The sequence below is a fragment of the Mesoplodon mirus genome (assembly GCF_964341445.2).
Source record: "Mesoplodon mirus genome assembly, chromosome: 11".
Classification (NCBI taxonomy): Eukaryota; Metazoa; Chordata; class Mammalia; order Artiodactyla; family Ziphiidae; genus Mesoplodon; species Mesoplodon mirus.
In genome coordinates this window covers 42,857,448-42,872,144 of record NC_138987.1, presented here as the reverse complement: position 1 = coordinate 42,872,144, position 14,697 = coordinate 42,857,448, and the positions used below count along the sequence as shown (strand labels likewise).

The 14,697-nt window shown below is 51.5% G+C and overlaps 1 protein-coding gene across 1 annotated transcript in view; it reads right to left on the bottom strand.

Annotated features, from left to right (window-relative positions):
* Positions 1-14,697, bottom strand: part of TBC1D22A (TBC1 domain family member 22A) — a 326,009-nt gene that overhangs the window by 290,418 nt on the left and 20,894 nt on the right. Inside the window, exons 2-4 of the mRNA XM_082636735.1 lie at positions 5,784-5,840; positions 4,424-4,764; positions 351-527 (exon numbers count right to left, since the gene is read on the bottom strand). Coding sequence (XP_082492861.1) covers positions 351-527; positions 4,424-4,764; positions 5,784-5,840 — 575 coding nt within the window. The remainder of the gene's footprint in view (positions 1-350; positions 528-4,423; positions 4,765-5,783; positions 5,841-14,697) is intronic.

Below are 14,697 nucleotides of genomic sequence, written 5' to 3'. Positions count from 1 at the left end.
GCCCCACGACCGCTATGGAGAACAAGTACGTCCACCTGGCCGGCCCCGCAGAGCTCCCCAAGGCAGTGCTAAGAAGCCAGAAGAGTGCACTGGGCGTTAAGGAAAAAAGATCAGAAAATGCTAATCGAATTGCAGAGGAAGCCCGTTACTAAACGCGTCGAGAGTAAACGTTCAGGACAAATGGCCCTCGTCTTCGTGACCTACTGGCATATGACACACGACAGATCAACCCCCACCAGGTGAACTACACGGGGAGCAAGTGCGTTAAATGGCAGCAGACTGGCCTTCAGAGCTGCACCCCCGTTAGAAACGAGGCACAGACGGCGCGGCCTCACCCACAGGGGACTCACCGAGGTCTGTGTTGGGGCCGGCAAGGAGCTGTTTGAACTTGTCCAGCCGGGAGGCCTCTCTGTCACTTAAGGCTGAGCTGCTGAGGGTACTGGGCTCGGGCACCCCACCCAGGGCCACGGTTGCCGAGTGCGGGAGAGAGTGGGATCTCTGCAGAGGGGCGGCATCGCTGGCGCTTCCTGCAGAGGGAGGGGGAGAGAACAGAGGTGAGGCTCCGGACACACCCACAGCCACACCCGCCACTAAGGAGGCCTCACACGTGCCTCGCTGCTCTCCCTCCGTGGATCTGCCGTCACCGAGCAGCGAGGACCTGGTTTCTTGAGGGATAAAATGAACCTAGCTCACATCCATGGAGCGCACCGGCCCTCCTGCTGGAGGGGCGTTCCCCAGTGAAACAGACGTGCCCCACGAAAAGCAAGACACTGACAGCCACACACCGGAGACCAGGTCTGTCAGGGCTGCCAGCGGTCTGGGCCTGCCTGGGTGACGTGCCCCGAGGGTCTGCTGGTGCAGGGCAGGGGGGAGGATGCCTGCACGGGTCACCCGGGCCTGGCATGGAGGGAAGCCACCAAGGCACACATGAAGGGAGCATGAAGCCCATGAAGGTGCTGAGGACTGTCTGAACGTCCCAGGTCTCCCCGAGCCCCAGGAGGAAGGTCAGGCAGGGACCGTCACCCAGAGAAAGCAAAGGAAGCTAGATCCCCCACTGCAGGTGGAGACGATGGGCCACCAGAGTGCAAGCTTGCCCAGCCCTCACCCAGGCACCACTGACCTGAGACAGACTGAAGGGCCACCCACAAGGACCCACAAGAGGGCCTGAAGTGACACTGTGCAGCACCCAGCACCCGGGACTCAGGACAGGCAAAGGAAAGAGCAGGGGGCCCTCAGGTCACCTGACAAAGAGCCTCCAGGGACCAGCACGGGACCCACAAGCAAGAGGCCCTGAAAGGCTGTAGACCCCCAGGCCTAAATCGCATTGAGCAATCGCATCTTCCAAAACTGAAATTTAAGGTAAAGGGCTTCCCTGGTGGCACAGTATTTAAGAATCCACCTGCCAATGCAGGGGACACGGGTTCCAGCCCCGGTCCGGGAAGGTCCCACATGCCGCGGAGCAACTAAGCCCGTGCGCCACCACTACTAAGCCTGCGTGCTACAACTACTGAGCCTGCAAGCCAAAACTACTGAGCCTGCGTGCTACAACTCCTGAAGCCCAAGCACCTAGAGCCCGTGCTCCGCAACAAGAGAAGACACCACAATGAGAAGCCCGTGCACCGCAACAAAGAGTAGCCCCCGTTCGCCACAGCTAGAGAAAGCCCACGTGCAGCAACGAAGACCCAACGCAGCCAAAAATTAATTTATTAAAAAAAAAAAGTACAGTAAAAACTAAGCTCCAGGAAATGGGGCAAGGAACAAACAACGTGGAGCGAACATGCTAATGTTGGCTTCCGGCAGCAGTTGCCAGAAGGGAGGTGACATTCTTTACACCAAACACACGGGAAAGGCTCCCAAGGGGGCCCTCAGGGCACCGAGGAGCAAGATGGCTCAGGCCTCCGGGCAGAGTCTGGCCCAGTTAAGCTTCCAGAAAAGCCTGCAAACGTGGCGCAGCGCTGAGAGCACCTCCCGCTTCGGGCTCTGGGAGGACAGGCTGGAGTGGGGAGGGGAGGGCAGAGGTGGCGGGACTCAGAGCTCCCCCGCCTCCTGGGGACCTACTCTTCCCAGTGAGCCTCGTGAGTCTGCAGGAGGCGCTGCAGCAGGGGCGGGGCCCGCGGCAGCGTGGAGCAAACGTGCTGGCTTTTATCTATCTGCGATCGTAGAGATGCTCCGTGTGACTTTATTCAGACCCTAATGGCCCCACTTGCCCCTGAGCCCCATTCGAAGGTGGGGCTGGTGGGATCTGGAAGGTAAAGCAAAGGAACGGCCCCAAAGGAAACAGTAAGGTCTACAACCAGGCCTCCTGTCACTGTGAGTGGAAAACACGTCAACGTCCCACCTCCGGGGCCCCCGAGAGTGTGATTTAACCGTCACCCATTGGTGTCCATACAAGACCTGCTCGCCACTAGGTCACGGTCGGCTATGGGGACAGCCCTCGCCTGGTCGATGCCCACTGAGCCCTTCCCAGCCAATGACACGCTTTGCCATTAACCCAGTGGTACCCAAAATCAAGCAAAGTGCCTCTGACTTCAGGTACAAAGGCAACAGATGTCTCAGATATTCATTAAGAAATGGACAGCCAGAAGGTGAAGTAAAGGCCCGGGGAAGCCAGCCTACGAGCCCACACTCCACCACCACTGAGCTTTGAGGCCGCCATCTCCCCAGGGCTGAAGGGCAAAACTGACGGCAGCAGGGAGGCCCTGCAGGCGCCGCGCAGGGTGACATCTGCTCCCCGTGGGGGCTCACGATTGGGACAGGCAGTGGCACAAATGCTGGCAGAGACGCAGCCATGCCACGGGAGAAGCCACACTCTCACCACACCATGCCCCGCGCTGGAACGTTCCAGGACATTCAGAATTTCAAAGCGCTGCTCACAGGAGCAGTAAAGTCAAATGGACCTCAAAGGTCTCTCACCCGAGGCAGAGGCCCCAGCCCCGGGCAGCGCACCCCTGTGCAGGGACGGGCGTGGCTGCCACACCCCATGGGCAGCAGGCCCTGAGGACAGCTCGGGTTATATCACCAGCATCTCCGTAACTGCCCAGGACGCCCAGGAAGAACAAAGAGGACCTGGACGTGGTCCCGCCTCTGTGGCTCGCAGGGTTGCAGCATCAGCTGCAGAGCCCATGAGCAGGAGGAACTCAGTGCCTGGGGACGCCTGCCCGGCTCAGGCACACAGGAGGTGGTCAGAGTGCCCGTCACGAGTCACAGGAATTTTCCATCAACCTGTAAAAGCCCTAACTGGACGTCCTTCCATATTTAAGCTCTAATACTTCAAAGTTCACCCTATTTTAAAGAAAAATAGTTCACATTCCAATGCAAAAACTGATCAAATGAAATAATTCACACCTAAGAAGATTGTAACATTTTAGAAGTTAATTTCTGGAAAGCGTTTTTGAAAACTAGACCTAAGTATGAAACCTAATTCTGCAACTACCAGCAGGTAACCTTAGGCTCAGTGATGATCTCACTTTCTTATCTGTAAGCACGGGGCGAGCACCCTAACCCCCAGGAGACCCTGGGGAGAGGGATTAGAGGGTATGCAGCTGCACTGCTGGCCCCCCTGCCCCCAGACCCCCACAATCACCACCTCACCTCCTTAATAGTGCCGCCTCCCCTGGAAGGGTGCCCTGACTGCCCGACTTAGGACCACAGCCCAGGCCCCACCCTGCTCTGGGGACTGCTTCCCACCTCCGTTCTGACCCCTGGCACCTGCCACCTTCGAGCCCTCGTGCCTCCTCACACATTGTGTGTAGGCTGCTGTCTGTCCCCCTCACCAGAATGGACACTCCACGGGGCAAGGACTTCCATTCAGCTTGTCGCCTGGGGCAGCCCAAGCCCAAAGGACAGTGTCTCACCCATCGCAGATGCTCATTAAACAACTGCACTTGTTTTCTATCTCAGCCCCTCCAACACAAAAAGAGCAAAAGTGAGGAAGGCAGTGCCAGGCACATGGATACGAGATGCAGACGTGAGCTTACCCTGGTGGAGTTTATAATTCAAAGCTGGCAATTCCCAAGAGCAGACACCCACCCCTACAGACCCTGAGCCCACGCATCTGTGTCCTGGAGGGAATCGCCAGAAGCGGCCGAGGGAGGTCCAGCCCCAGAACGTGCAGCTGGCCCGGCCCCTGGCCTGGAAACACCCCCGGGAGCAGCCAGGGCGTCCTGACAAGGCGGGGTCCCCCAAGCAGCCCACGAAAGCTCCCAGCCGGCCACTCCATCTGCAGGGGAGACGCACTCAGCCAGGAGGACCAGAGAAAGTGCGCTGCCTCTGCTGCCCAGAAGGCCCGCTGCTGCTCGGGTCTAGGAGCCCCAGGGCAGGGACCCTTGCTGCACAGGAGGATGGGGCCCTCCCCACCCCGGTGAGCGGCCTCCAGCCCCGCTTTCTGGAGATGGGTCCCATCTCTGCAGCCCTCCCCTCCCACCTGCGGGACCGGACGTGTGGCTCTCGCTGACAGACTTCACCAGCCGGAGGTCACCACTCGGGACCAAAGGAGGCTCCACTGAAGGTTTTGGCTTCTGCTCGGGCCCCAGAGACCCCGGCGGCTTGTGGCACCCCTGCCGCTGGCTGTGGTTGCGCAGGACGCGGTTGGCCGTCTCCATGACGACCGCGGTGTTCAGGCTCTCGGCCGCCATGGCCAGGAGCTCGTCGTCATCCTCGCCGGCATCCCAGGCATCGCTGGTGTTGCTCTCAAACTCCTGGAAGGTGCTGACTCGCTTGGCCTTCACCGGCGTGGTCGGCACCTTGGGTGTGGCCTTGAGCAGGCTGCAAAGCAAAGGCAGCTTTTACTGGCGCCTCGGGAGGCTGAGCGTGGTCTCCCAAGACCGGTCAGAGAGGAGGCCCCAGGTGGAAAGGTACACGAGCGAGACGAGAGTGGAGTGAAAAAGCAAACACGATGCAGAGACATCCAGAATGAGACAAAGCTCACAGGATGCAGTGACAGGGAAGGAGGAGAGGTTTTCTGGGAGAATCACGCTGAGTGTTCGCCCACAGACCAACGTATGAGGACACACAGCACTGCCCAGCAATAGCTCAGCCCTGCCCCACAAACACTCTCTCACCCCAACACCTTCGCAGACCTCCTAAGGCAGCAGCTGGCGGTGTGGGTCAGGAGAGACTGTTCGCGGGACACAGGCCCTTGGCAGGTGGATCTGGACATGGGACAATTTCAAGGATGCCCACAGCATGACGACACACGACACTGGCCCCACCGAGTGTCGGGAGCTTATCCGACACGTGAGGTCCTCCAGGGCCACCCCTGCCCCACACCCGCCCCTGCTGGAGGAGCCCAGACACGGGCAAGCAAGCTGCAGGCGGTGGGCAGAGAGCAGGGAAAGTCAATTAACCCTTATCAGCTACACGGTTTGCAAACTCTTGCAGGTTTTCTACTTTTTTGATGGTGTGTCCTTTGAAGCACAAAAGGTTTGAATTTTGATGACGTCCAATTTATCCTTTTGCTGTTGCTGCTTTTGGTGTGTTCTAAGAAGCCGTCTCCTGATCTAAGCTCACAAAAACTTGCCAGCCCCGCCCTGGCCCACGGGCAGCCCGCGACCCCCGCACAGGCTGCCCACCTTGAGCCGTGGCTTCCACATCTGCCCTCCTCCGAGGATGGGCTATGCAAGGCCAGCAGCGCCTCACACAAAGCAACTGCTTGATGTGTGTTGGCTGAGTGAAAGGCCACTTTCCTCCCCCTCAGGAATTCCAAGGAGCTGGGGGGTCACCACAGCCCCCCAAAACCTGGCCTCAGATGAGAACAGCCTTGCAAGATTTGAGGCGTCACTTACGTGCCATGTAACAGTGGATCAAATGGGGGGTGCTGGGCGCCATACACATGCTGGATGCTATTCAGAAAGAAAGGAAAACAAATTAGCTTCTCCTCGGCTTTCCCAGGAGCCCCCCACTGACTCAGGAAGAAGGCCAGCTCCTTGAACCCACGCCCAAGGGAGCAACTCCGGCCACCGCAGGGTCCCGAGGGCGTGTCTGGAAGGAATGAATAGCGCTGTGCAAGCCCACGACCCGCACACAAGCAGGGCATTCAGCCTCCCTGCGAATGGGCCTCACTGAGGGACCCACAGCCCCAAGGGCGTCAGCACAGAGCCTCGGGCATCGACTAGGGGAGCTAGTGAGGCTCCCCGCAGCCTCTGCCCTCGGACTAGAAGACGGACCACGAAACGCCCGTCGGGAAGTTCTCCTCTGGTACCATTCTGTCTAAAGATGGAATACAGAATTACAGAGAAGAAAAATATAATTTTGTTAAAAGACTTCATGGTTTCACTATAAAGTCTGTGTTCATCAGAGTAGATCTGGAAAAGAGACGGAAACAGAGTAACTTGCCGGCACGCTGGTCAGCAGAGTGACCCCACCCACGCCCCTTCCTCCTCTCGACGCCCAGCCAGGGGCGGCCACGGGACCCGGGGCCGGTCAGAAAGAGACAAAGGAGAAACACTTAGCTGGCACACCCCTGGCCCTTAGCTTTCCCCTTCTTCTGGCCCGGAACACACATATGAGGCCAAGAGATGCCTCAGCCACCCTGCCCCCGAGAGAAATAAACAGGAGTTAAAACTAAAGCCTCCCTGGAAGAAGGGCAGTGGGGTGGGGGCTGGCGGCGGAGATGGCGAGAGCGCAGGTCTCCAGCAGGTTTGAGAGCTGCCAGCCCAACCTTGGACCTCGGACTTCATGGCATGAAATAAACAAGCCCCTGTTTGTTGACGCCACGGGCACTCAGAGTCCTAACTGATGCGGTCCACGTGGAACAGACAGCCACTGTAACCCCGAGGCAGAGGCTTGCAGGGTGCGTATATGTAAAGACAAACACAGACACTCAGGTGTTCAGTAGATGGATGAAGTCTTCTTAGCTTTTTAAAACAGAATGAAATCCTACCTTGTTTACTGAGTAATGTATCACAACTATTTCCCCATATTACTGTTCTTCAATTTACTTCAATACGTTTATTTACTTTATATATATATTATGCGCTACACACGAAAAATATATGCAGATTATGCACATTTAAAAACATAATACTGAGGGCACATGGGATTTCCCCATACCTTTCTCTGCAACTCCCATAAATCTATAATTATTTTCAAGTTTTGTAAGTTTTTTACAAATCTTAATAGTATGAGTACCACCTCCCTGGACAATCTCCCCTCTAATTTCACACTGTCCCACCATATGGTTACAGGGTAACTTGTTTAACCAGTGTTGACCGTGAGATATTTAACTTGTTTAGAATTGCGTGTGATTATAAAAGCAGCAATAAACTTCTCTGGGGACAATACTTTCACACAAATATAACTTCTAAAGGATAAAGTCCCAGAGAAGGCAGGCCTGGGACATAAAGGATGCATGTATGGACGGTAGGTATAAACGGCTGACCCCTGAACAACGCGGCATGTGGGGGCACCGACCCCCCAAATCTGAGCGTTGCTTCCAGTCGGCCCTCCGTGTCCATGGGTGCTCCTACCTGCAGTTCTGTGCGTACAGCTTCAGCCCACCCAGATGCCGCAGGGCTGTAGTACTTACTCCTGAAAAACACCCGCTTGTAAGTGGACCCACGCAGTTCAAACCCGTGTTATTCAGGGGCCCACAGTAGGGACAATGGATCATTGCTATCTGATGCGAAAAAAGGGGTCTCAGTGCTGCTTGCGCACCTTCTCGATTATTGGGGAGACTGAGCGATCTTGAAACATACTTTGTTCATCTGTGCTGCTTCTTTTTGTAAACTGCCTGTTCGGACCCTTTGTCCAGTTTTCGAAGGGGCTGTTCACCCTTTTCTCACTGATTCGTAAAAACCTCTCTGTAAACAAAGGATTCCTTTGTCAGTGAGGTGGGCAGAATAAGGGCCCCAAAAATGTCACCTCCCAATCCCAGCACCTGTGAATGTGTCACCTCACACTGTCGTAGGGAAGAACCTTTGTATCCTATCACAAGTTCATCGCTAAAGGGATGTTGCCTAGAAGCTTAAGTTATACATAGTGGCCCATCTCTGGGAACCCTGCCTCCCAGGTAATGAGCGTTAAGCTAAAATACCTTTGTTTAGCTCACAGGAAACCTCCTGCCCAGGCCCACCTGTGAATGACTGCAGGGAGGAAGAAATTAACACATCCCCTCTGGGCCCACCCCACCCCACCCCCCCACCGGCGATGGGAACCAGGAAGTGTTTGACTTTACCCCCTCCCCTTTTCGTATAAAAGGAGCCTGAATTCTAACTCAGGCAAGATGGGTCTTTGGGGCATGAGCCCACCATCCTCTTGGTCTGCTGGATTTCCAAATAAAGTCGCTATTCCCTGTCCCAACAACTTGCCTCTCGATATTGGCCTGTCACACAGCGAGCAGTACAAGCCTGGACTCGGTAACAAATTTGGGGCAGCCATCTAGGAGCCTTGCTGCTCGTGGCCAGCCGCCCCAGTCGGGGAATTTTCGGGTAAGGCCCTAGAAGCTGCCAGGACCACTTACCCTGAGGACCTGCCCTCCAAAGTTCCCTGAAACGACACCGGCTACCCCAGCGCTTGGCAGTTGGATCAAGGAATCGACATTTTGGGGGCCGACGGGCTCCATACAGTAGGGTTAAGTCGCTCCGGTGTGCACAGCCAGAAACTTTATTTCCTCTCCGTTTGGGGCTTTTTCACTGGAATAAGCCAATTTGTTTTGTATTTGAGTGGAGTACCCTGTGGGAGAGCGGAAAGAGTTGTTGGACTCCTACCCAATTTGTAAACCGGTTCGTTGGTTTCTTTGGATGCTAGCATTTGTGTGTGCCCTTTGTGTTTTGTCTTGAAAAGGGAGTAATGTTTCAACTATCCCTAAAGAAGTCCTGAGGGGCATTTTGGATAAGGGATCTGAATACAGCTCTGAAGCACAGGTGAGTGGAAGATGATATTGTAACAACGTGTGGCCACAGTACCTGTTAGGATCTCCACAGGGGGGTTAAAAAGGGTTATCTTAGGACCCTGTGCACCCTGTACTGCTACTCTTGCTGTGTTAATTACGCCGTTTATGGTCTCCTGTGTCCTTGGTATATGTAAAACCCCAAGACCAAACTTGAGGGTTTATTTAGGATTTGGTTTCTTCTTTTGGTTTTTTTGTTACATTTTGTTTGGTATTGTTTCTCCACTAACAGCCAAATCAGTTTTGTGATACTTAAAACTTTTACTGATATTAAATGGAGGAAAGGAACAGGAAAAAAAACCTGTCCTTGTTCAAGAGCGGGACATTCGAGGAAAAAGAGAAAGGTTCTACTTGGTTCCTAAATCACGAAAAGCTACAAACAAATAGAAGTGTCTTTTCCATAAATACGAGTAAAGAGGGTTTAGCTATAGCAGACAGGTGACCTTGATTTGTCCCATTTGCCAGAAACCCAGTTTGAATCCAACCTCTTTTATAACTGATGGGTTTTACATTGTTGTACCTGATTCATGGCTAAAATTTTCAAATGGGAACTATGAGGTCCCTGTGTTTGTTTGTGTTTGCACATGTTTTATAGATGTGTGGCATTGCCAAAATTAATCCGTAAAAGAGCTCTATTTAATTGGCTTAAAGGAAATTAAGTGCTTATAAATACTCAAATATAAAAGAAACTGGCCAGAATGAGTTCCAGGTTCACGTGATCTAGGAAATACTCAGTATTAACATCTGGTGTTAAGGTTAGCTTAAGCTTGGTGGTTTGATACAGATATGACTTTAGAGTCATCACCACTAAGTAGAATACTTTCATTGTACCTGGGTTTACTAAAAATCAAATAAGACCTTATCCCTGTTATAAAGTTCATCAGCAAGAAAAATAACAGTGTGACGAAGCTTTTAAGTAAGTAAAATAGAGGTAAATGAAGTAGAGTTTTGGGTAAACTCTGCAGGAATAATGTTCTGGGAATGTCTGTCTGGAATAGTCTCTCCAGATTTCTGTAACTGGAAACTAAACTAAGTTCTAAGATAAGATTGAACTTAATTAAAATCTCAGAGGTAAAGTGGTACAAGACCTGAATTTGGTTCTCTAAGAGGACAAAGTTTTCTTAAAATATTGAACTGCTTTTGGTAAAAGAATGAGTTTAAGTGATCTGTATTTGCCATTGAGATCTTTTATTATCACTGGTTAAAAACGTTTTGATATTTTTGACAAACTTCCCAAAGATCAAGTTCTAAGTGGGGTTCATTTGACCTCTGGCTAACCTTTGGATTTTCCAGAGGGTCCCCGGAACACCTCAGATTACTTGTTTTCTCTCCATCTCAGAGAGAGGAATATTAAACTCCTTGGGCTTATGTGGCGTGTTGAATTGCAGGAGAGGCGCTGTCAGATGAGTGATGATAAAACTTCTTAGATCGTATCACATGGGTAAACGTTATATTCTAGAAATTATATGGAACTCCTAAAATTCTGGCATATCCTGGTAAAGATAAGTCATAACTATAGAAATTATCTTAAATTGTTTGCCACAGCAGTAATCAAGTGTTTGTTCAACTGCACTGCAATCCCAGTTGGCTGATGCCAAAGCAAAAAGGCATCCTTTTAATGGTTAGATGATCAATTGCTATCTATGGTTTTAAGTGGCTTTTGAATGACTCTATAGCTATTTTGTGGGAAAAAGCAGGGAAGAATGGTGAAATCCTTTATGCGCAAGCATTGGTACTGTTGTCAGGGAAAAGAAGGAAGGGAATGAGAATGAGCACACATTGCTTCAAACCTTCACTCCTCTGGCGGAGCTGGCATCCCAGCCACTCTGGCCGTTCTGCCAATATATCCACCCCATCCACTACCTCCCATTCCCGACACTGGGGCTCAGGACCTCCCCTCCTTCTAGGGATCAATTAGAAAAGCCTGTGTTAGCTTCTGGGGCACAGGGACTTGGTCTGGTACCGCCATCTAAGACCCAAAAGGGCACCCAATTTGGGCCAGGAGCCACTTCCCAGGATATCATGGCTATTTCCCCTATGCCATTATCTCATAGGGGGACTAAATGCAAATGACCAGCTGGCTGGGTTTCTCAGACTTCTTTAACTGGAAAGATCGCAACCCTCGTTACAGGGAGGGTCCTCTGCACCCGAAGCCCACCTGGCAGCACCCACAGCTGATCAGCACCCACAGATGATCCAAATGGGGACCCCAGTGAGGGAGGAAGGCCCCATTTTGGCAGGGCTTTGAAAAGGGAAACCAAAGCTAAAGAGTTTGAACAATATTCAAGAAATTCAGCAAAACAAATGAAGACCTCTCTGAATTTTTGGAGAGGATTTATCAGGCCTACAGACGTCATACTAATGCAGATCCCGAGGTCCCTGAAAATATCAGAATGGTAAATTTGACATTTCGGAGCAAAGCGCTTCAGATAACAGGAGGAAGTTGCAGAAATGAGGTGGTGAATTTGGAATGAACCCTTCTCGATTGGTAGATGTTGCTTTTAAAGTGTTTAACAGGGAACAACGACAGAAGAAAGAAGACGCAAGACGGACGACACGCCACTTCTTTGGCAGTGGCGCTGGATTCCCGGAAGGAGGGGTGAGCCCTCATTGGGGAAAGAACAGCGTGCTGTGAGGAGGAGGAACGCTGGAAAACAGGCTGCCCTCGGCGAAAACAGAAGAACAGTCAGAGCAAGAGCCCCTCGCACGGTAGAAAGACAGGGACGCTCGGAAGAGGCCCAGGGGCTCCCTTGGACTTGAGGCGCCTAATTCCCCACAGGAGCCCCGGGTAAAACTGACAGTGGGAAATGAGCTGATTGTCTTTCTGACAGACCTCACCCTGAAGTTTTTCACCAAAACGCCTTGACATCAGAGTCCAGAACACACACTTTTTTTTTTTTTTTTTTTTTTGCCGCAGCGCGTAGCTTGTGGGATCTTAGTTCTCCAACAAGGGATCGAATCCGGGCCCGCGGCAGTGGAAGTGCAGTCCTAACCACTGGACCGCCACGGAATTCCCCCAGAACACGCTTTAAGCCTACAGATGGAGCTCATGACAGAAAAGGAGACAGAGTTCTTTCCCCCAAGGTCTTTAAAAATAACCCAGAGCCTGCTGTCAGACCTCCCCAGACGGGGACTCAACACAGAGGACCCTGCCCCACCGAGAACTGAAGAAACAGACTCTCCTCAAATGCCTTCAACTGCAAAAATTTCAGACAACCTGGTAGTGTCTGTGTGGACGCTCTTTCAGGATGGGTGGAAACATATGCCACCTGGACAGAAAATCTCTGATGTGGTTAAAGCCCTCCGTAGGGAAATTCTCCCGATTTGGATGACGGCATTAAAACAACATTCATCCTGGAGGCCACAACCAACAGGAAAAAACAAGAAAATGAATCATACATTAAAAAGGAACGTCGCGGGCCTCCCTGGTGGCGCAGTGGTTGGGAGTCCGCCTGCCGATGCAGGGGATACGGGTTCGTGCCCCGGTCTGGGAGGATCCCATATGCCGCGGAGCGGCTGGGCCCGTGAGCCACGGCCGCTGGGCCTGCGCGTCCGGAGCCTGTGCTCCGCAGCGGGAGAGGCCACAACAGTGAGAGGCCCGCATACCGCAAAAAGAAAAAAAAAAAAAAAAAAAAAAGGAACGTCGCTGAAACATGTCAAGAGACACTGAACTTGGGATAAGGCCTTGCCAGTTTCACTGCTATGGATCAGTGGCTCCCAGAAGCAGGCTTAAATTTAGCCCCTTTAGAATACTGTATGGCAGGCCATTGCAGGTGTGTGCCCAGGCAGGAGAATCTATAAATGCTAAAGACCTAGCGGTGGCCAATCACATTAAAACTTCGGGCGCTATTTATGCATGAGTTTACCTCCAACGGGCCTGGCCATCCAACCGAAGCAGACGTAAATTCCATCTCCATTGCCCATTGGAGAAGGGGCAACCAATTTGTTTAATTGGGTCCAAATAAATAGCACCGGAATTTAGTATATGTATTGGGAACTGGAACCAAAACCCCAAGTTCAGTTACGAATTAGACAACAAAGTGCTAAGAGGTTTCGTCGGGTTCAAATAGTTGTAGATAAAAAGGACTAACTAAAAATTCTAAGGAATATTCATCACCTCCGTTCAGCAGAAGGGTCTTCATTCCTTTTCCCACAAGACGGTTGAATGGATGCTGACAGTGGGGAATAGTAATACGGAAGAACTTTTTTATATTCTATCACAAGTTCATCACTAAAGGGATGTTGCCTATAAGCTTAAATTATACATAGTGGCCCATCTCTGGGAACCCTGCCTCCCAGGTAATGAGCATTAAGCTGAAATACCTCTGTTTAGCTCACAGGAAACCTCCTGACCAGGCCCACCTGTGAAGGACTGCAGGGAGGAAGAAATGAACACGTCCCCTCTGGGGGCTGATGGGAACCAGGAAGTGTTTCACTTTACCCCCCTCCCCTTTTCGTATAAAAGGAGCCTGAATTCTAAGTCAGGCAAGCGGGTTCTTTGGGGCATGAGCCCCCATCCCCTTGGTTTGCTGGCTTTCTGAATAAAGTCGCTAGTCCCTGTCCCAACAACTTTTCTCTCGATAACTGGCCTGTTGTGCAGCGAGCAGTACCAGCTTAGACTCGGTAACAACACAGCAGAGGGGGCTTTTTAGATGTGACTAACGGCACACACCTTGGGAGAGCATCCTGCGTTATTCAGGTGGGTTCAATCTAATCACAAGTCCTTAAGTGGAAAACCTCCCCGACTGTGGTCGGGGGGCGGATCATGACCATGGAGGAAGGCTCAGAGCAAGGCTGCACGGCTGGCTTTGAAGATGCAGAAAGGGGGCCATAGTCAAGGCAGCCTTGAGAAGCTAGAGAGGTAAGGAGATGGTTTCTCCCCTAGAGACTCCAGACAGCCCTGCCAACACCTTGGTTTTAGCCCAGTGAGACCTGTGTGCAGACTTCTGACCTCCAGAACTGTAAGATAATAAATGTGTGTTATTAGCCAGGAGGTTTGTGGTAATTTGTTTCGGCAGCAATGGAAAACTAATACAGGTAGCAAATCTGTTTTCCTGGTATGTGGGAGGCTTAAAGGTTTATGTTAAGTCATCACACTTTTATCCTTTACGGAGGGTTCTGCTTTGAGGACTATACTTGGAAAAGCCCACTCCTACTGCCCTAGTCCATTCAGGGTGCTATAATAAAAAATACCATGCACTGAGCAGCTTATAAACAAAGTCTCATGGTCATGAAGGCTGGGAAGTCCAAGATCAAGGCATCTGCACTTTTAGTGTCTGGGGAGAACTCCCTTCCTGGTGTGCAGACAGACATCTTCTCCCTATATCCTCACATGGCAGAATGGGTGAAAGAGCCCTCTGGGGTCTCTCTTATAAGGACGGTAACCTCATTCATGAGGGTTCCACCCTCAAGACCTCATCACCTCCCAAAGGCCCCACTTCCTGACACCATCACGTTGGGGGTTAGGATCTCAACATACGAATTTGGGGGGCACACAAGCGTTCAGTCCATAACACCTAAGACTGCATAAATATGAGCGTGTTTCATATTTCTGTGGTTTCATTTTTTACCCCTGTGTTTTCAATCACCTAGAATTTATTTTATTTTGCTATATACTACTTAGTAGGAAACTTCTTTAAAAAGTAACCTATTATTCCAATTTATTAAACAACCTACCCTTTCCCCCACTGGTTTGAGGATACCATCTTTAATAATACATTAAATTATTATATATAGGTCATTTTTTTCAGTTTCCTATGCAGTTTCTATTCAGTTTTCCATTCCTGTGCCTGCAGCACAGTATTTAAATC